Genomic DNA, 21,603 nt, shown 5'->3' on the forward strand with positions numbered 1-21,603 from the left:
AGTCATGTGGTTTATTAAACTTCTTATTTCTGCTGATCTTTTAAAAAAGCTGCAATATTTTAACTTTATCTAGTATTTTTTTTATTGAAAAGTTTTAACATACAATTTTTCTTTAAGAATCCTCCCTCCCCCTCCCTCCTCCCTCCCCCCCTACCTCTCCCCCCTCCCCCCCTCCCCCCCCCGACTTCCCAGAGCTAAATACAAGGTATATATAAAAAAACAATCATAAACAACCATATACTAGCAACCATAAACTCTAAAATCCATCACTCTCTAGCTTATATAAGATAAGACAAACCTTAATAATATTAAATATATATAAAGAAACTAAAGTAGAAAAAGAAAAAAAGAAAGTAGACTTATTCAAATGCTACATGAAACTTCTTAACCCTATACTTGTTCTGGATAAACTCAATCCATTTTCTCCATTCCATAATATAACGTTCTTGCGAGTGATCTTTCAGATAGGCCGAAATCTTCGCCATCTCTGCCAGGTCGGAGACCTTTAAAGTCCACTCTTCTATGGTCGGCAGTTCCTCTTTCTTCCAATACTGACCTATCAAAAGTCTTGCTGCCGTAATTAAATTTAACATCAACTTAGTGTCCACAACCGTAGCATCCGTAATTATTCCCAACAAAAAGAGTTGCGGACAAAACTTTATCCTTTGCTTAAAAATCTTCTGCATATTCCACCAAATTTTTATCCAAAAAACCTTGATCTTTTTACAAGTCCACCATACATGAAAATATGTTGCATCTTCATCTCCACATCTCCAGCATTTTGGCTGATAATTCGGATACATACTTGCAAGCTTTTTAGGATCTAAATGCCATCTATAAAACATTTTATAAAAGTTCTCTCTTAAGTTTTGAGCTTGTGTAAATTTTACGTTCCTCACCCAAATCTTTTCCCACGTGTCCATCGTGATAACTTCCTGGATGTTTTGGGCCCATTTTATCATACAATCCTTAACGAGTTCTGTTTCTGAATCAATCTCTATCAATGCAAGATATATCCGTTTAATATGTGCTGGTCCCTGATTTCTAATTTGCTTCATCAGATTTTCATCAGTCATTGTAAAACCATTTTTCTGATCTTCTTTCCACCTGGCCCGTAGCTGAGTATATTGAAACCAATTTTGAACAATCTTCTCGTCTCGCAAGAGACTATATGGCTTCAAACACCAAACATTTCTTTCCAAGCTTAAAATCTCCTTGTACGTAGTCACATCATGTTTGAAACCAGCATGTATATTTTCTATTGCGTGTTTTGGAATTGCCCACAATGGTATCTTACAATCTAACTTATGTCTGTACTTCTTCCAAACTCTCAGCAAAGGCTGTCTTAAAATATGCACTCTAAACACATTATCTACCTTCTTATCATACAACAAATATGCATGCCAGCCAAACAGCAAGTCGTAGTATTATCTAGTATTTAATATGGTAAAAACTTATCAAACTTACATTGTTTTTGATTTTGGGCAGTCAGGTTTCAATTATTAACATATAGAACTGACTGAAGAAATGTAAACAAGGAAGTCTAGAAATTGATGTCAAAAAGGCATAATTTAATTTTCATCTAGTCACCTTTCTTGAGTGGAAACTAGCATTGAAGATGGGTACAGGGCCATCTTGGCAAGATTTGGATTGACTAATTTAGCAGCTGAGATTATTATTCATAGTTAACTTGGGAGAGGGCTTGGTGGACAACCAGTTGCCCATCGTTATCATCTATATTAGACATGTCAAACTCACAATGTCACGTGATGTCGCACAATGTATCGGGACGATTTTGCCATTGCCGGCAATGGGGTGGGCGCAGCTTCCGGATGACATGTCTGGCCCATGGGACAGCAGTTTGACACTCGTGATTTATATGAATTGTTAGAATAGTTTTGTTCTCATCATGCCTTGGTGGAAGCCTGGGAAAAGGCAGCCACGGAGGCACTCGACCGCGTTGTACCCATGCGGCCCCTGACCCGGCGCAGATCCCAGTGGGCTCCATGGTTTTCCACGGAGCTCCGGGAGATGAAGCGTCGGAGATGGGGCTTAGAGAGCTGTTGGAGATCCAGCCGGTCTGAATCCGACCGATTGCGACTGAGGTCCTCTATGAGGTCTTATCTCGCGGTGATGAGGGCGGCAAGGTCTAACTACTTTGCTACCCTCATCGCATCCGCAGATAATCGCCCGTCCGCCCTATTTAGGGTGAACCACTCCCTCCTCAATCAGGAGGTGAGGGAGGAGCCCTTGCAGGGTCGTGCCGAGGAGTTTAGCCAACATCTAGCGGACAAAATCGCTCGGAATCAGACCGGTCTGGACTCCAACTGGGCAGAGTCTGACGGAGATGACGCGAGCAGTCTTGGTGATGTTATCTGGGAAGAGTTCGATCCTGTGACTCCGGAAGATGTGGACAGGATCATGGGGAAGCTGAGGTCCACCACGTGTTTATTGGACCCGTGCCCCTCCTGGCTGGTTTATGCGGCTCGGGAGGGGACACGAGGCTGGCTCCAGGCAGTGATAACTGCTTCTTTGAGTGAGTGTAGTTTTCCCGCCGCCTTGAAGGAGGCAGTGGTGAGACCCCTCCTCAAGAAGCCTGCCCTTGACCCAGCTATTTTGAACAATTATTTTTTTTATTGAAAAGTTTTACAGTACATTTTTACTTTAACAATCCCTCCCCCCACCCCTACCTAACCCTCCCTATCCCTCCCACCCATTCCCCCCTCCCCCCCGACTTCCCAGAGCTAAATACAGGGTGTAAAAACAAAAAACAAACATAAGCATCCATATGCTAACAACAATAAACTATTAATTCTATCACCCTCTAGCTCATATAAAATGATTACAAACAATATTAATATTACATATAAAAAGAAAAGGAAACAAAAAAGGAAACTTACTCAAATGCTAAATGAAATTTCTTAGTCCCATATTTGTTCTGAATATAATCAATCCACTTTTTCCACTCCATAATATAACGTTCTTGCGAATGATCTTTCAGGTAAGCCGAAATCTTTGCCATTTCCGCCAGGTCAGAAACTTTTAGAGTCCATTCTTCTATAGTCGGCAGTTCCTCCTTTTTCCAATATTGACCTATTAAAAGTCTTGCTGCTGTGATTAAATTCAGCATCAACTTAACGTCCACAACAGTAGCTTCTGTAATTATGCCCAACAAAAACAGTTGCAGACAAAACTTTATCCTTTGCTTAAAGATTTTCTGCATATTCCACCAAATTTTTATCCAAAAAGCCTTAACCTTTTTGCAGGTCCACCATATATGAAAATACGTTGCATCTTCGCCTCCACACCTCCAACATTTAGGCTGATAATTCGGATACATACTTGCAAGCTTTTTAGGGTCTAGATGCCATCTATAAAACATTTTATAAAAGTTCTCTCTTAGATTTTGGGCTTGCGTAAATTTTACGTTCCTCACCCAGATCTTTTCCCACGTGTCCATTGTAATAACTTCTTGAATATTCTGAGCCCATTTTATCATACAGTCTTTAACAAGTTCTGTTTCTGAGTCAATTTCTATCAATGCAAGATATATCCGTTTGATATGTGCTGGACCCTGGTTTCTAATTTGCTTTATCAAATTTTCATCGGTCATTGAAAAACCAATTTTCTGATCCTCTTTCCACCTGGCCCGTAACTGAGTATATTGAAACCAAGTTTGAACGATCTTCTCATCTCGCAAGAGATTGTACGGCTTCAAACACCAAACATTTCTTTCGAAGCTTAAAATCTCCTTATACGTAGTCACATCATGTTTGAAGCCAACATTTATGTTTTCTATTGTGTGTTTTGGGATTGCCCACAACGGCATCTTGTAGTCCAACTTATGTCTATACTTCTTCCAAACTCTCAACAATGCCTGTCTTAAAATATGCACTTTAAACACATTATCTACCTTCTTATCATACAACAAATATGCATGCCAGCCAAATAACAAGTCATGGCCCTCAAGATTTAATAATCTCTCTTGTGTCAAATTAATCCAATCACTTATTCCTGATAACGCAGCAGCTTCATAATATAATTTAAGATTAGGCATTTTAAGACCACCTCTTTCACGAGTATCCTGCATAATCTTAAATTTAACTCGTGGCCTTTTCCCTGCCCAGACAAATTTATTGATACCCCGTTGCCATTCTTCCAAATTAGAATCTTTTTTAAGAACCGGTATCATTTGAAATAAAAATAAAAATTTAGGCAGGACATTCATTTTCACTGCTGCAATTCTTCCCAACAAAGACAATTGCAGTTTTTCCCAGCTCTCCAATTCTTTTTGAATTTTTCCCCATAACTTTTCATAGTTATTTTTTATATAACTTTGTATTAGAGGGTGACAAATACACCCCCAAATATTTGACCCTTTTAACAATCTCAAATCCAGTTAGTCCTTCTAAAAGGGCCTTTTGCGGTGCTGTCATATTTTTGGCCAAAATTTTAGTTTTTTGTGCATTAACCTTAAATCCAGAAACCTTCCCATATTGCATTATTATCTCCATCAGGTCCACAACAGAGTTTTCTGGCTCAGTCACCGTAACAACCAGATCGTCTGCAAACGCCCTCAGTCTATAATCTTGATCTCTAATTTGAATACCCTTAATTTTTTTCGAGTTCCGTATTTTTATCAATAATATCTCCAATGTTAAAACAAATAATAAAGGTGATAACGGACACCCTTGTCTTGTACCCTTCTCAATATTGCATACTTCAGTCAGACTATTATTAACTATTATTCGGGCAGTTTGTTTTTGATATAATGCCCTAATTGGTTGTAAAAATTTGTCCCCAAAATTCATTTTATCTAAAACTTTCATCAAAAATTGCCAATTCAGTTGATCAAAAGCTTTTTCAGCATCTAAAAAAATTAGCGCCGCAGAGATTTGGTTGTTCCTTTCCAAAAACTCCACCACATCAACTATATGCCTCACATTATTTTTCATTTGTCTACCACTAATAAACCCAGTTTGATCCCCATGAATCACCTGTTGCAGAACCCTCATCAGTCTATTAGCTAACACCTTGGCAAATATCTTGTAGTCTGTATTTAAAAGTGATATCAGTCTATAGTTTTTTACTTGAGTAGCATCTTGATCTTCCTTCGGAATCAAAGAAATAAAAGCAGTTCTCCAAGACGGAGGCACCTTTCCCCCCCTCTGAATTGTCTGAAACAATTCCTTTAACGGTTTTATCAGCTCCAATTGTAGATTTTTGTAGTAAGCCGCAGTCAGACCATCCGTGCCTGGTGCTTTATCCACCTTCAGTTCCTTAATTGCTTTAAGAATTTCTTCTTCTGTTATCAATTGATTAATCTCCTCCCTTTGTTCTTGCGTAAGAACCGGGATGCTAGCATTCTTCAAATATACATCAATATCTGTTTCATTAATCTTCTCCTTAGCATATAGTTTAGAGTAAAAATCCACAAAGGCTTCCTTGATGAGTTCCTGTTGAAACACAACCTTTCCCTTGTATTTAATTTTATCTATATTAGAGGCCCTTTGCTTTTTCCTTAACCTGTAGGCTAGCCATCTGCCTGGCTTATTAGCATTGCAAAAAGTATTATGCCTAACAAACCGTAAATTAGTTGCCACTTGGTCAGCCATCAACTTATCAAATTGTCCTCTTAATAGGTTAATGACCTCCTTAATCTTCACAACCAATGGATTCAAAATTAGGGCCTTTTCTTTTTCCCTAATTTCATTCTCCAGTTCTTTCCTTCTAGCTTCCAAAGTACGTCTATATTTATTGTTCATATATATCAACACCCCTCTCATATAGGCCTTGCTAGCATCCCAAATCATGTCCATAGAGGTATCCTTATTCATATAAATTTCAAAAAAATCCTTCATCTGCTGTTTACATTCTTCCACATTTCTCTGATTTCTAAACAAATTCTCATTTACGCGCCAAGAGCACCTATCTCTATTGTCCTTATTGATCTCTAACCAAACTGGACTATGGTCAGAAATAGTTCTTGTAAAAATCTTTACCTTCTGGATCCTAGAAAAAAAGTCATTAGTCAGTAATATAAAGTCAATCCTAGAAAAAGATTGATGTCTATCAGAAAAAAAAGTATAATCCTTTTCATGTAAATGTGTATCACACCAAATGTCTCGCAATTCCAAATCATCCTTCAGTTCAAAAAAAGATTTAGGCAATCTAGCATGACTCAGGGCACGCTTAAAAAAATCAGCTTTGTCCATCTGTACGTCTAGGACACCGTTCCAATCTCCCATAAAAATAATAGATTTATAATCCAATTGGGTAACCTTTGTGTGTAGTAAGTTAAAAAAGTCAGCTTGTTGTTGATTAGGAGCATACAATCCAACTAAAAGCGTTTTTTTACCTTCTAGCAGCAAATCAGTCATAACATATCTTCCTTGCTTATCTACTTCAATTAGTTCCGCTGTTAGAGTACTCTTAACGTAGACAACCACTCCATTTTTCTTATTCATTGCAGAAGCAACAAATTGCGTACCCAATCTTGAGTTTGATAAGTACTTTTGGTCCATAACCCTAATATGCGTTTCTTGCAAACAAATAACATCAGTCTTAAATTGTTTTAAATATTGAAAAACTTTCTTTCTCTTCTGTGGTGAATTTAATCCATTGACATTCCAAGTTAGAAATTTAGTCGCCATTCTTGGCGTCCCGAAGCTTTTGGAGCACGTCTGCAATGACCCCTTTAACTTCTTTGGGCCGCGCCCCTCCCACAGCTTCACTGTAAGTACGCTTTGGAGGTTCCATAACTTTCTGCTGGTCTTGCTCTTGCTCTTGTCTCGCTCGTCTTAGGGCGGCACGCGTCATCCTCTGCTCTCCAGCAGCAGCCGATGAGACTGTAACTTGATCCCCTCCAGCACCATTCTCCTCTGTCTGTCTACCTTCAGCGTCTTGAGGCTTTCCCTCGCCATATCCCTTTGCAGCTTCCAGAAGTGATAGGGGGGTTGCTTTTAACACATTGCTGTAAAAATCAGGTGCCTGATTCACAGTAGCCAGACGATGTCTTTTACCTTCGTGCATCACCACCATTCCGACTGGAATCTCCCATCTAAACTTGATATCACATTTCTTAAGTTCCTGTGCAAGGAATGCAAAATCTTTCCTTCTCCTTAAAATCTTTGGAGGAATCTCTTTTAAAACCAAGACTTCTTGCTCAGCAACCACAAATTTAGTATCATAAGCAGCTTGAATGACTTCATCTCTAATTGCTCTCTTTGTAAAATAGACCACCACATCTCTAGGTAACTTCCTCTGTCTTGCAATCCATGAATTTACACGAAAGATTTTTTTATCCATGCTTCCCTCAATTTCAGATGCTGGCTGGCCCAATACCGCTTCCAAAGCCTCAGAGATCAGCTGCTTTAAATCTTCTTTAGGATTCTCTTTTAAGCCCCTGATTCTAATAGCATACTGCATCTGATGGTACTGAACAAGGCTCAATTCTCCGTCCATTTTGTCCCTTATATTTTCATTCTCTAATACCTTTACTTCTAATATAGAGTTCTTTTGACTGAGATCCTCCACTTTTTCATCCAAACGTTGCACACATTCAGCCACACTTTCAATTGTAGACAAAATGTCTACCTTCATTGCTCTAAACTTCTCTTCCATCTTCTCCTCCAATTTCTCCTCCAGCTTTTCCAACTTTTCATCCATCATATCTGACATTAATTGTGAATGCTTTTCAAAGGCATCTTGTAAATCCTTAAGCATCAATGCCGGAGGAGGTTCAGGAGGAAGCAAAGCTTGCAACGAGGTCTGTTGCACCGGGGAAGCCCCCGCACTCCGGAGAACTTTAGAAGTTTTAGCCACCATCTTCCCCCACTTTCACTTGTTGCGCACTTTCACTTTAAAGCTATAAAATCCATTGAGCTAGAGAGTAAAGATAAAAGTCCACTTCACCTTGACCTCCTGTACCGCTCTGCCTGCACCTTGATACTCAAGAGTCTTTCCTTCTGGCAGGGGTGGTTGCTAACGCCTGGCTCTGCTCCAAAAATCACGGAGCAGAGACGCTGCGCAGCTCGGAGCTAACCCAGGCTTCGGGGGGGCTTGATCCTTCAGCCGCCCAAACTTTCAGCTCATGCGGCCCCGGAGAGCTCAACCCCTACCTGGGGCCTCACCCCCTCCTCTTCTCCCGAGGAGGGGGCTTCAGATCCACCTAAACAGCTGATCGGCGCTGTTTACGATGAAAAAAACAGCTGCGGAGCGGACAGCCCGGAGACGGCTGTCTTCGGCGTCGCGTCGCCACCGGAAACTATTTTGAACAATTATTGTCCGGTCTCCAACCTTCGCTTTCCTGCGAAGGTTGTTGAGAGCATGGTGGCGCATCAGCTCCCTATGTTCCTGGAGGAAGCTGATTATCTAGACCCGTATCAATAGGGTTTAGGCCCGGGTACAGCATGGAGACGGCATTGGTTGCGCTGGTGAATGATCTCTGGTGGGCTCGGGACAGGGGTTGTTCCTCTGTCCTAGTCCTATTAGACCTCTCAACGGCTTTCGATACCATCAACCATGGTAACTTACTGCGGCATCTCAGGGGGTTGGGAGTGGGGGGCACTGTTCTCCAGTGGTTCTCCTTCTACCTCCTGGGATGTTCGCAGTCGGTGCTGGCAGGAGGGCAGAGGTCGACCTCGAGGCCTCTTGTTTGTGGAGTTCCTCAGGGGTCGGTCCTTTTGCCTCTCCTGTTCAACATCTATATGGAGCCGCTGGGTGAGATCATTCGTGGTTTCGGGGTGGGGTATCATCAGTACACTGATGATACCCAACTTTTTCTTTCCACCCCGAACCAACTCAGTGATGCCCTCGACGTGATGTCCCGTTGCCTGGAGGCGGTTCGGGTCTGGATGGGGAGGAACAGGCTTCAGCTTAATCCCGACAAGACTGAGTGGTTGTGCGTGCTGGCATCTCGGGATATTCAGGTTATTCCATCTTTAACCATGGGGGGTGAGTTATTACCCCCCGTAGATAGGGCTCGCAACTTGGGTGTCCTCCTGGATTCACAGCTCAATCTGGAAGATCATATAGGAGCTGTGACCAAGGGGGCTTTTGCCCAGGTTCGCCTGGTGTGCCGGTTGCGACCCTATCTGGACCAGGATGCCCTGCGTACAGTCACCCATGCGCTCGTGACCTCTCGTATAAACTACTGCAATGCTCTGTACATGGGGCTACCCTTGAAGACCACTCGGAGGCTCCAACTGGTGCAGAGTGCAGCTGCGCGAGTTGTGTTGGGAGTCTCCCGATACTCCCATGTAACACCTTTACTCCGCGAGCTGCATTGGCTTCCAGTTGCCCTCCGGGTGAGATTCAAGGTGCTGGTGATTACCTATAAAGCCCTAAATGGCATGGGTCCGGAATACTTATGGGAGCACCTGCTGCCGGCGTCAACTTCCCTTCGTCCTGTGCGCTCCCACAAAGATGGCATCCTTAGGGTGCCGCCGGTCAGAGAGTGTCGGATGGCGGCTCCCAGGGGGAGAGCATTCTCTGTGGGCACGCCAGCCCTTTGGAATCAATTACCGGTTGAGCTCCGGATGGCTCCTGACCTTCGCTCTTTCTGCCGTGATCTGAAAACTTACCTATTTGAACAAGCCGGCCTGGTCTAATGGGTTTGGGGTATTTTATTTAGTAATGGACGATTATGGCTTGTTTACATTATTCCATCACAGATTTACTCGCTCTCAGGGGTACCCCCCCCTTCCTGGGTGCGACCCGCCTGTTTTTCTATTTCTCCTCTTGATGACGGGCCCAATTATTGGGACCCTGAGAGATGGTTTGGTAGGGACAGGAACCCCTTGTATAAATTTAAGAAGAGGCTCCTGATTTGTTTCTTATCTAAATATTTTATAGGGTTAGGGAGGGGGGAGGGTTTGCGTTCTTGGTTGGATTTGGGGGGTGTCCACCATTCGCTGTTCAGGCCAGGCCTGGAATAGATCACGGTCGGACAGGGCTTGGGCGGGTTGCCTCCGGGGCCCCGGAGCGGGGTGTGGGAGTACCTATTCGCATGACGTTAGGGAATGGCAGCAGATGCTCGAACAGAGGGCCGTATCAATACCCAGGAGTGCGTCCCCACTGTCTTCAAGCGGTGATGCGCTCCGACCCTCTGGTTTCGTCCCGGGAACAGGGATGAGCAGCCACCTGAGCTTAGGCTTGTGTATTTCAATGCCAGGTCCGTAGTTAATAAGGCCCCGCTCATCCGTGATTTGGTTGAGGAGGAGCATGCGGACCTGGCTTGCATCACGGAGACCTGGTTGGGCCCAGAGGGAGGTGTCCCCCTGGTTGATATTTGCCCACCGGGTTTCCGGGTGCTGCACCGGCCTCGGGCTCAGGGTAGGGGCGGGGGTGTGGCCTTAGTCGTGAGAGAGACCTTATGTCCGCGGGAGGCCACCGTTGTCCAAATAGCCGGGTGTGAGTCTCTCCTCATGAGATGTGGCCCTAGGGCTCAGTTGGGCTTGCTGCTTGTGTACCTTTCGCCTAGTCGCATAGCAGCAGCCCTGCCTGAGCTTCTCGATATCCTCTCGGGGTTCGTGATTGAGTTCCCCAGATTTATAATTTTGGGTGACTTCAGTCTGCCATCCCTGGGGGGATCATCTGACTTAGCTCAGGAGTTCATGGCTTCCATGGCGGCCATGGACCTGACGCAAGTAATTCAGGGCCCGACTCATGGGGGGGGTCACATGCTCGATTTGATTTTTCTATCTGGCCAGTGGTTGGATGATCTGGGTGGGGGCTCTCCAATTGTTACGCCCCTGTCATGGACCGATCATCATCTCCTGCGGCTGGTCTTCCATTTTGCCAATCCCTTTCGTGGGGCTGTTGAACCAACTAGATGGTTCCGCCCCAGGCGCCTAATGGACCCTGAACGGTTCCAGGCGGCCCTTGAGTCCCCACCTGCCGCCTTAGTTCACAGCTCGGCCGAGGCCCTAGTGGAAGCCTGGGAAAAGGCAGCCACTGAGGCACTCGACCAAGTTGTACCCATGCGGCCCCTGACCCGGTGCAGATCCCAGTGGGCTCCGTGGTTTTCCGCGGAGCTCCGGGAGATGAAGCGTCAGAGACTGGGCCTAGAGAGCTGTTGGAGGTCCAGCCGGTCTGAATCCGACCGATTGCGACTAAGGTCCTTCACTAGGTCTTATCTCGCAGCGATGAGGACAGCGAGGTCAAACTACTTTGCTGCCCTCATCGCGTCCGCAGATAATCGCCCGGCTGCCCTGTTTAGGGTGACTCGCTCCCTCCTGAATCAGGAGGTGAGGGAGGAGCCCTTGCAGGGTCGCGCCGAGGAGTTTAGCCAGCATCTGTCGGACAAAATTGCTCGGATCCGGACCGGTTTGGTCTACGACTGGGCAGAGTCTGAGGGTGAGAACATGGGTGGTCTTGTCGATGTCATTTGGGAGGAGTTTGACCCTGTGACTCCGGAAGAGGTGGACAGGATTATGGGGAGGCTGAGTTCCACCACGTGTTTATTGGACCCGTGCCCCTCCTGGCTGGTTTATTCGGCTCGGGAGGGGACAGTTATCAGGCAGTGATAACTGCTTCTCTTAATGAGGGTAGTTTTCCCACCGCCTTGAAGGAGGCGGTGGTGAGACCCCTCCTGAAGAAGCCTGCCCTGGACCCAGCTGTTTTAAACAACTTTCGTCCAGTCTCCAACCTTCGCTTCCTTGCGAAGGTTGTTGAGAGTGTGGTGGCACAGCAGCTTTTTCTGTTCCTGGAGGAAGCTGATTATCTAGACACATACCAATCGGGCTTCAGGCCCAGGTACAGCACGGAGACGGCATTGGTCGCGCTGGTGAATGATCTCTGGCGGGCTCGGGACAGAGGTTGCTCCTCTGTCCTAGTCCTATTAGACCTCTCAGTGGCTTTTGATACCATCGACCATGGTATCTTACTGCGGCGTCTTTGGGGGTTGGGAGTGGGAGGCACCGTTTTACGGTGGTTCTCCTACCTCCTGGGATGTTCGCAGTCGGTGTTGGCAGGAGGGCAGAGGTCGGCCTCGAGGCGTCTTGTTTGTGGAGTTCCTCAGGGGTCGGTCCTCTCGCCTCTCCTGTTCAACATCTATATGAAGCCGCTAGGTGAGCTCATTCATGGTTTTGGGGTTGGGTATCATCAATATGCTGATGATACCCAGCTTTTTATTTCTACCCCAAACCACCCCAGTGATGCCCTCTCTGTGATGTCCCGTTGCCTGGAGGCGGTCCGGGTCTGGATGGGGAAGAACAGGCTTCGGCTCAAGCCTGAGTGGCTGTGTGTGCCGGCGTCTCGGGAAATTCAGAATATTCCATCGTTAATTATGGGGGGTGAGATATTACCCCCCATAGATAGGGCTCGCAACTTGGGTGTCCTAGATTCACAGCTCTCCTTGGATGATCATATAGGAGCTGTGACTAGGGGGGGCCTTCGCCCAGGTTCGCCTGGTGCGTCAGTTGCGGCTCCATCTAGACCGGGATGCATTGCGCACAGTCAGTCATACACTTGTGACCTCCCGTTTGGACTACTGCAATGCTCTTTACATGGGGCTGCCCTTGAGGACTACTCGGAGGCTCCAGCTGGTGCAGAATGCAGCCGCGTGAGTGGTGGTGGGGGCATCCTGATACTCGCATGTAACACCTCTACTCCGTGAGCTGCATTGGCTTCCAGTTGCCCTCCGGGTAAGATTCAAGGTGCTGGTTACAACCTATAAAGCCCTAAATGGCATGGGTCCGGGTTACTTACGGGAGCACCTGCTGCCGGCATCAACTTCCCTTTGTCCAGTGCGCTCTCACAGAGAGGGCCTCCTTAGGGTGCCGTCGGTCAAAGAGTGTCGACTGGCGGCCCCCAGGGGGAGGGCGTTCTCTGTGGGCACGCCAGACCTTTGGAACCGTTTACCGGTGGAGCTCCGGACGGCTCCCGACCTTCGCTCCTTCCGACGTGACCTAAAAACATATTTATTTGAACAAGCCGGCCTGGTCTGATGGGTTTAGGGGTATTTTAATGTTTTGTATTAATTTATTGAATTGGGCCATTGTATTTAATATTTTTTAATTTTTATATATTGTATTTTATTGTATTGCCCTGTACACCGCCCTGAGTCCTTTGGGAGAAGGGTGGTATAAAAATTAAATTAAATAAAAAATAAATAAAATGTTTAATTATTTATTGTAATGGGCTAGTTCTATTTAATCTTATTTTTTAACTTTTGTACTTTGTATTTTTATTGTATTTTTATTGCCCTGTACACCGCCCTGAGTCCTTCAGGAGAAGGGCGGTATAGAAATTAAAATAATAATAATAATAATAATAATAATAATAATAATAATAATAATAATAATAATAATAATAATAATAATAATAATAATATGTTGAAAGAGATGCCTAGTAGAACAAAAATGTTACCAAAATCTTAGCAATGTTGTGAACAAAATGTGTGTTAAATTTCTATTACCTTTTGTTATTATTTTCCCAGAGAAAGAATTTTTGTTTGTAAAGAAGGAGCTTAACTAATAGCAAATCAGGCTCCAAGAGTAGTTGGTAGTAAGCATTTCCTGTGGGAATCATTCAGCTTTACACAAGATTTTGGCTACAAAGAGTTTATTAATAACAATCCTATGAAGTGTGGAACACAAGACAGTCCTCCTGAGATGCTTAGATAGCTCCTGCTGAGATTTAGCTGGCTGAGTCTCTAAGCTTGTAAGCTTGAATGTTTTGGAGAATTTCTGCATTTCTGCATTCTGTTTTATTTATGTTGATATTCTTATCACTAACAAACCTGTCACAATACTTTTTTTCTTCTCAGTTTACAACAGTTTAATTGAGACTGACTCCAACTCAGAAGTAAGACGTGCTGTGTTGTCTTGCATTAGTCCATCAGTTAAAACTCTGTCCAAAATTATTGGTCGTACCATGGATGTAAAGGAAACAGTCAGGAAATTAGCATATCAGGTGCTGGTAATGTCACTTGCTATTTATTCTCTGTGTTATGATTATACAAACTATTAGAGAATTTAGCTGGTAGAAGAACGTGTATGGATCACACTGTAAGAAAATACTTTCAATTTAACAGAAAAGTTTGTTTTTATCAGTATCTGCAGAAAGCACTGCTCAGGTGATGTGTGCTGAAGTGCTGAAAATCTCCTTTGGTTTTACCTGGAGATCTTTCTTTGAAATAGTCCCAGAAAGATGGGAGACAACCCCATTTTTGTACTGCTTTCTGTGGGTGTAAATGCATTAGAATTATCATTAGCTAATAAGTTAATTTCATACTGCTGAGAGTTGAAGTCGAGTACTGGCTACTTCAGCTGCTATGCTTCATCCTCTGTGATTTTATATGACATTCTACATCCTAAGTTCATCAGAAACATAAATGTTGGAGAGTTATTTTATTAACTGTTTAATATGATTGCAAACTGCCATATCATTCAGACAGTTATAGGTAGGAACTAACAGAACACCCACATCAAAATATTTGCTCAGTCTGTTCAAAAGAACAATCCTATCAGCCAAAGTGGCTAACGTTGGTACTACTCACAAATCTTTCCTGGACTTGGATTTATGCACTGGTTAAAAAGATTCTCTATGGACAGGAAATGAGCATCACCATTTGAAGATCTTAGGTGTTCACTTTGAAGGCACAAAATGAGTCACCATAAGAATACATGATTTATTTTTAAATGGCAGGATATAATAAAGCAGCTATGGTCTTAAGTTGCATCTGATATTTCTTAGGGTATTGGGATGTCAACTGCTTTTTTTTTGAAGAAAAAGTTTTGCAGAATGTCTTATTCTACAGTTGTGTTAGCTTTGTGACTTGTCTGTTTACAGTTTCAGAGGCACATTGCAAATTGTTTCTTTCAGTGTATTTTGCTTTATATGCTATTAATCCATCCTATTAAAAAGCAAAATTATGTGAAAACATTTTTTAAAGGTGTTGGCAGAAAAAGTTCATGTCAAGGCTTTGACAATAGCCCAGAGAGTAAATCTTTTGCAGCAAGGACTTAATGATAGATCAGGTAAAATATTTTTATTTTAATTTAAATGTTTTAAAGCAGTTTTATTTTTTCCAATACATGTTTAATGTGTTTGTAGATAGTGATGGGAGACAGGATATTTAATTTAAAGTAACTGCCTTTGAAACCATTGGGATGTTCTTAGGAGCAATAGTAATCAAAGCAGGTAACTATTATAGTCATAAGGTCAGAAACAGAATTATAATAAAAGTAATATGATAAATTATATATATATAGTCAACATCTCTTCTGTGGGAATCTTTACTCTCCCCTAGACTCAATTTTACTCTTCTTATCTGAGAAGGTGAAAGACAGTGTAAATCAGGGGTGGGTGGGTGGGGAGTGTTAATTTCCCAAGGGGGCACATGGGAAACAGACTGTTGTGGAGGGCTGAACCAATAGGACTGTGGCTATGGGCTGGACAGAGACAGCCAAAGAGCCAGATAGTGCTCATGTCTGGTGTAGATGAATGTAGGAGCCTTTAAGTCAGAAGAAATTTAGTCTTGGAAGAGAAAAAGATATAAGACTCAAAAGGACCCCACTTTATTCTGTTGAGTACAAAAGGGGACAAAGAAAAACATACTGAGGCTTTAAAGATTCATTAACATCAAGTGAACCACCATGGTCATTAAGTGAATCACATGGTTGTTAAGTGAATCTGGGCTTTTCCCCCCATTAATTTTGTGGGAAGCTACCTTTGAAGACCACAAATCGTGATCCTGTGACCACAGGACACTGTAAGTGCTGTAAATTTGAGTCAGTTGCCTTTATTCCAAATTGCGATCGTGATTGTGGGAGTAGTAAGACAGTCGTAACCTCCAGGATAAAGCACCATAGACTGTTGTTAAACAAATAGTTGTAAGTCAAGGACTACCTGTAGTGAAGATTCTGAATCCTGCTTTACAAAGTACTTGTAATGTTTTGGGGAGGAAGGGAGAGAGAGAGAAACAGAGATTATTCAGACAAACATATATATGCTATATGCAGCACGTGTGTGTGTATGTGCATCTGATGTGGAAATCCTTTCTGTCTCTAATAGAAAGTGTGAAAGAAATGGTAAAGAAACAGCTTCTCCAAGCTTGGTTACGACTAGCTGAAGGAAATGTTTTAGAATTTCTTCATCATCTGGATGTGGAGAGTTGCCCCGAAGTGGGTATTCTAGCCCTTAATGCTATGTTCCTGCTGTCTCCCCTCCAAGATCTGATTAAAAAGTTTTCAGAACTTGATGACAGGTAGGGGTAATACAGCTGTGGCTGTCTTTACTTGGGTTAGAGTAATGTGCATTCTCTAGCAGGAACATTATAGTCTTCTGCCTCTAAAATTATATTCCATGATGCTTCAGTTGGATTTAGTAGCTCTTTGTTTTTAACACATGCAAAATTTCCTGCCCATATTCTTAATGAAACTAGTGCAACTGTGTGTTTTGAGCCTTCCTATGTCAAAGTTTCTGAACCTTAGCAACTTTAAGATGTGTGGACTTCAACTCCCAGAATTCCCCAGCCAGCAATGCCAATACTTGGCTTTTAAAAAAATTAATACTCCCAGCACGTTACCAAAATACGATTAGGCCTTCTTGTAGTGGTAGGTTCAGATAGCACTCTAATAGTCAAACATAACTTAAGGTTTAAACACGTTGCATGTAACAACCAATTGTGGTATGTTTATTTTTTAAAAAGGTTAAGCTCGTTGTTATGTATATAGGGGTTGTTACACAGATATAAGCCACTGACACCACCAGGTGGCAGGGTGCCCTGTCCAGATTGGCAGGGTAGTCTTTGGTGGGAAATCCAGATAATGGGATTGGTTCCAAGTATACCTGGCTAGGTATATAAGTGGGGCAGTTGCCCCTTTGTTCGCCCAGCCTGTGCTACATCAATAAAGAGTTGGAATGCTGACTCCTGGTGTCCTGAGTCGTCCATCTTGGCCATGCGGTCCGGAGCCCACTATTTAACACTGGCGACGAAGGTGGGATCAGTTTCTGTTGGCACAACATACCACACCATGCACAGTGACAGGCAATAGTCCTGCTGAGTTACCTTGGGTTTGGCGCCTTATTACTATGTTGGACAGACTTCACCCTGACAGAGTGGCAGCACAAGAGGAGCAACCCTAAATGGTCACCTCCAGAGAACTTAACATAGGTGAAATGGTTTGGGCTCGGAACTATGGTCATGGGCATCCCTGGATTCAGGGGGTGGTAGTCGACAAAACGGGGCCTGTATCATACATTGGAGGAGGGTCGTGAGGTGAGAAGACACATTGACCAGTTGAGGAAGAGACACCCTGAAAAACCACAAACTGTGATTCCAGAGCATCACAATGACATAGGGGTGGATAGGGCTCGGAATTGGGACTCAGTTGGCGACCCAATTCATGACCCCATTGCAGACCCGGTTGACCAAAACATGGGGCAAACAGTAAAATGGTCAGCAAGAATTCATAGGCCACCGGCGTACCTCAAGGACTATGTAAGGTCTTGAGGACTAGGGTTTTATGTGATAAAGCAAGCTCCACACTGCAGTTTTTTTTTCATTAGTATGTTTATTATGTATGTTTCCATTGTTTTTTTGTATGGGGGAAGGGGTGTTATGTACATAGGGGATGTTACACAGATATAAGCCACTGACACCACCAGGTGGCAGGGTGCCCTGTCCGGATTGGCAGGGTAGTCTTTGGTGGGAAATCCAGATAATGGGATTGGTTCCAAGTATACCTGGCTAGGTATATAAGTGGGGCAGTTGCCCCTTTGTTCGCCCAGTCTGTGCTATATCAATAAAGAGTTGGAATGCTGACTCCTGGTGTCCTGAGTCATCCATCTTGGCCATGCGGTCCGGAACCCACTATTTAACACTCGTGACATGTATAAATGAAGTGGACTGGGAAAAGGAGGTATAATTGGAGAATATGTTTCTAAATCTATATATTGTCATATTTTATTCTTATTTATGTTTTTTGTTCTTAGTACAGTTCTTGAGGTGGGACTGAGTTTGTTTATTTATATAGAAATCAAACAGGCTTGTAGGCTAACATCTTATAAAAATTATATAGGCCACCAACTTATATGCGTATAGGCCACCATCATCTAAAATTGTTTTATTTTAATCATTTTGTTGATGTTTTAGTTTTGCTATGTTATAGATTTAATAAACCACAAAAACATACTAGATTATGATGGATATAAAAGAAACACAAAAATAAATAGGGAAATATTAGAGAACAAAAACTATTTCTTTAACTTTTCATCAACAGCATACTCATAACATTATTTCTTAAAGATAAATATCAAAACACAGTGATACATTTCAGAAACTTGTTTTAATGTAGATATAGGTATATTAGCTTGCAGTGATTGCTTTCTGAAATTTCCTAGTTTATATAACATAAGAAAAGAATTGAGTTTCTTTGTTTTTGTTTTTGATGGAAACTTAATAGCGCCCCATGTGCTTCATTTGAAGGAAAACTATTCCAATAGAAAAACTGACTGCAGAGAGTGCCTTATATTGGAAAGCTCTTTGTGAGCACTTGAAATCCAAAGGAGAAGAATTCTTAGAAGAAGTCCTCCCAGAGCCTGCTATCTATGCGGATTATCTATTGAGGTAAATTAACACAATTAATTCAAAAATTGCAATGTCTGTTTGATATACCTTCTGCTTTATTCTTACAGTTATCATTCTTATTTGTATTGGTGTTAAGGTTCTCTGATGCCATTTTGGAATATGCATTTTGGAATAATTGATTTTTAAAAGATCTGTTAATAATGAAGATATCTGATGGGCAGGGGATGCTGCAGAAATAATAAAGGGGGTTAAAATAGAATGGATGAGTTGTGTAGTCAGATTCGTAGTACCATGCTGCGTAAAGGAGAAAAACTTTCAGATATCTTGTGATTTTGCATTATCCATCTAAAATTTTCTAAATATTCAGCCATTGACAAAGATCAGGAGAAGATCAAAAACCACATTGCTGTCTTTGGGAAGTGTGTTGAGCTGTAATTTGAAAGGGCTGTGAATTAATACATTAGCCTGGGATTGGCAAGGAGATAAATTTTAATCCCTTTTGATTTTGTTATCCTTAAGCTACTTTCAAAGCGTTCCAGTACTCAGTCAGGAAGAAAAGGAAGATTTGGCCTGCATTGAGCAATTGATGACCAAGGAATTTATAGGTCAGCAGTTAATTCTAATGATCGGCTGCATGGATATCACTGAAGAAGGAGGCAGGTAAGACTGTAAAAAAAAACCCCATGCAATTGTTTTAGGCAATTGTGAAGGGTATTTTTTTTTACAAGATATATTTTAAAATGCTTATAGAAAGGAACAGGTTGACTTGGAGGGATATTGTCTGATGATATCCCTTTGAGCAAACCAAGTTAAGATATTCACATCAATTCAAGTGGTTTGTAAATTTTCCACTCATAGTTGTTTTGAGCCAAAGGGGTATGGTACTTACAATCATGTAATATAAATGTTTTGCAGTAGAAAAGAAAGTAATGGTTGCATTAATTTCAAAAATGGAGGATAATCTGTAAGAGAGCAAGAATGAGGAGCATCTGGTCTGTGAGTTGTCTATAGTTGGGTCTGAAAACAGGTCTTCAGAACACCAATTATGTACCTCATCTACAATGAAGAGGGTGATGTTGCTTTCTCCATGCAGAGAAAACATGTCTTAGATCATCAACAATACAATCTCTTAATACAGCCTATGACTTCTCTGCTCGTGTTCCTTGTTAGGACCCATGTATGAAAGAGGTTCATGTGATGACATTACAACTCATGCTTGACATTTTTTTTCATTGGGATTCATATTTTTGAGGCCCATTCCCTGGTGTTATCCGGTCCTTTGGAAGAACAACAGGGAAAATCCAGCCTTGCTGTTCAATTCAGTTCCTCTGTCAGAGAATCATCAGATGTTGAGGGAAAGAATCACCCAGAAAAAATGGATTCAGAAATATAAATGGGGCAGAGAACATCAATAGAAATAATTGAGATTTAACAATATCCAGTTGACCATCTAGGCTGGGCAGTTGTAGTCCGGCCGCAGAACATTTTCACTCTAAAAAGTTTCCCTTTTCCCAGAATTTCATGGACTGAGAGTGTGTGTAGTAGAGGCAGACGTCACTGTAGCCAAATAAGCTTTCTTCTTTGTTTCAGTCTGAGCTTGTCTTTTATATCTTACAGGGAAGGGTTTTTCCATGTTTTACAATATTCCTAAGCAGAGAAGAAACCCTAATTGTAACATTTGGGATTTGAAATTGTGTTCATTGGCAGGAAACAGTGATGTCCATATATCAGAAATACAGGCATCAACCCACCCCCAAATAACGATTCCTTGGATTTTAAACTAAAAAAACATGAGTATTGCTTTCTTTCTTTTTTAAGGAAGAGATTGCTGAGTGTCCTACAAAAAATTCTTATGATTCCAACCTTGTCAACATCCCTTGTATCTAATCTTATGGAAAAGTTGCTTTGCCTTTTGAAGGATGATGACCGAAGAATCCAGATGGTATGTTCTTTTGGTTGCAACTTTGAAAGTTTAATCCTTTAGGGAAATCTTCAGAGCAATTACATTAGCCAAAGTACCTATTTTGAATCCATTTCTCCTTTGTAAAAAGTTTGCTTTTTTGGATGTTAAAAAAACAGTTGACTAGAGTTGTCCTTGACAGCTTCAGGTGTAAATATTCATATATTTAGAAAAATTACAGAATATATGTAGAATAACAGTTGGAAGGGACCTTGGGTGTCTTCTAGTCTAACGCCTTGCTCGAGCAGGAGACCCTGTACGAGAGGTCCTGAATCCCTGGGCCACGGATAGGCACTGGTCCACGGCCCGACAGGAATCAGGCTGTGCAAGCAAGTGAAGTCCCATCCGCACACATATGGGACCTAGGCAGCATGCAAAATCCCCATCCTGGCCCACAGAAAAACCGCCTTCCACAGAACCAGACCCTGGCATCCAAAAGGTTGGGGGCCGTTGCCTTATACTAATCCAGACAAGTGATTGTCTGATGTTTTGAAAACCTCCAGCAATGGAGCACCCATGACTTCTGGAGACAAGCTGTTCCACTGATTTATTGTTCTCACCTACAGGAAATTTCTCTTTATTTCTAGTTGGTTCTCTCTTTGATTAGTTTCCATCCATTGCTTCTTGTTCTGCCTGCAGGTGCTTTGGAGAATAGGTTGATCCCTTCTTTTCTGTGACAACCCCTTAGATATTGGAAGATTGCTATCATGTCACCCCCGAATGATTCATACATTTATATTTAATAAAGCACTTTTCAAGATCTTGGCTAGTTTGCAACTGTGAGTGATTAACTAGATTTTTCTATAAACATCCTCATCAGAGCATATTTGCTTGTCCTCTCGATAGATGAGAGACACTACTAGTTTTCCTCCCAGTTGTGAAGGTTGATGTTCCTGATATGGAAATCAAGCTAGATGGGCTCATTGAAAAGTCAGAATGGGAGAAGACTTGTGGCATAGAGATCCAACATGGCCTTAGGATGCTCAAGATAACTTTTACTAACTTTTACTAAAGCAGACTCCTTCCGAGGAACAAGAAATACTATTTTCTCAAAAGCACCAGCAATGCAAAGGCTTCACATGAAGTTTTGTGGCCGTGTAGAGAT

At 42.4% G+C, this 21,603-nt stretch overlaps 1 protein-coding gene across 5 annotated transcripts in view; it reads left to right on the forward strand.

Moving 5' to 3' along the window:
- The window catches only part of NCAPG (non-SMC condensin I complex subunit G), a 40,835-nt gene that overhangs the window by 4,195 nt on the left and 15,037 nt on the right, over positions 1–21,603 (forward strand). For 3 of the 5 annotated variants that reach the window (XM_083367277.1, XM_083367280.1, XM_083367278.1), the window contains exons 5-10: positions 13,772–13,923; positions 14,900–14,984; positions 16,021–16,213; positions 18,437–18,577; positions 19,058–19,198; positions 20,357–20,480. In XM_083367277.1, the coding sequence (XP_083223403.1) occupies positions 13,772–13,923; positions 14,900–14,984; positions 16,021–16,213; positions 18,437–18,577; positions 19,058–19,198; positions 20,357–20,480 (836 nt within the window). The remainder of the gene's footprint in view (positions 1–13,771; positions 13,924–14,899; positions 14,985–16,020; positions 16,214–18,436; positions 18,578–19,057; positions 19,199–20,356; positions 20,481–21,603) is intronic. The other 2 variants (XM_083367279.1, XM_083367281.1) reach the window with 1 other exon arrangement.

This window comes from Vipera ursinii, assembly GCF_947247035.1.
Source record: "Vipera ursinii genome assembly, chromosome: 7".
In the NCBI taxonomy this organism is placed as follows: Eukaryota; Metazoa; Chordata; class Lepidosauria; order Squamata; family Viperidae; genus Vipera; species Vipera ursinii.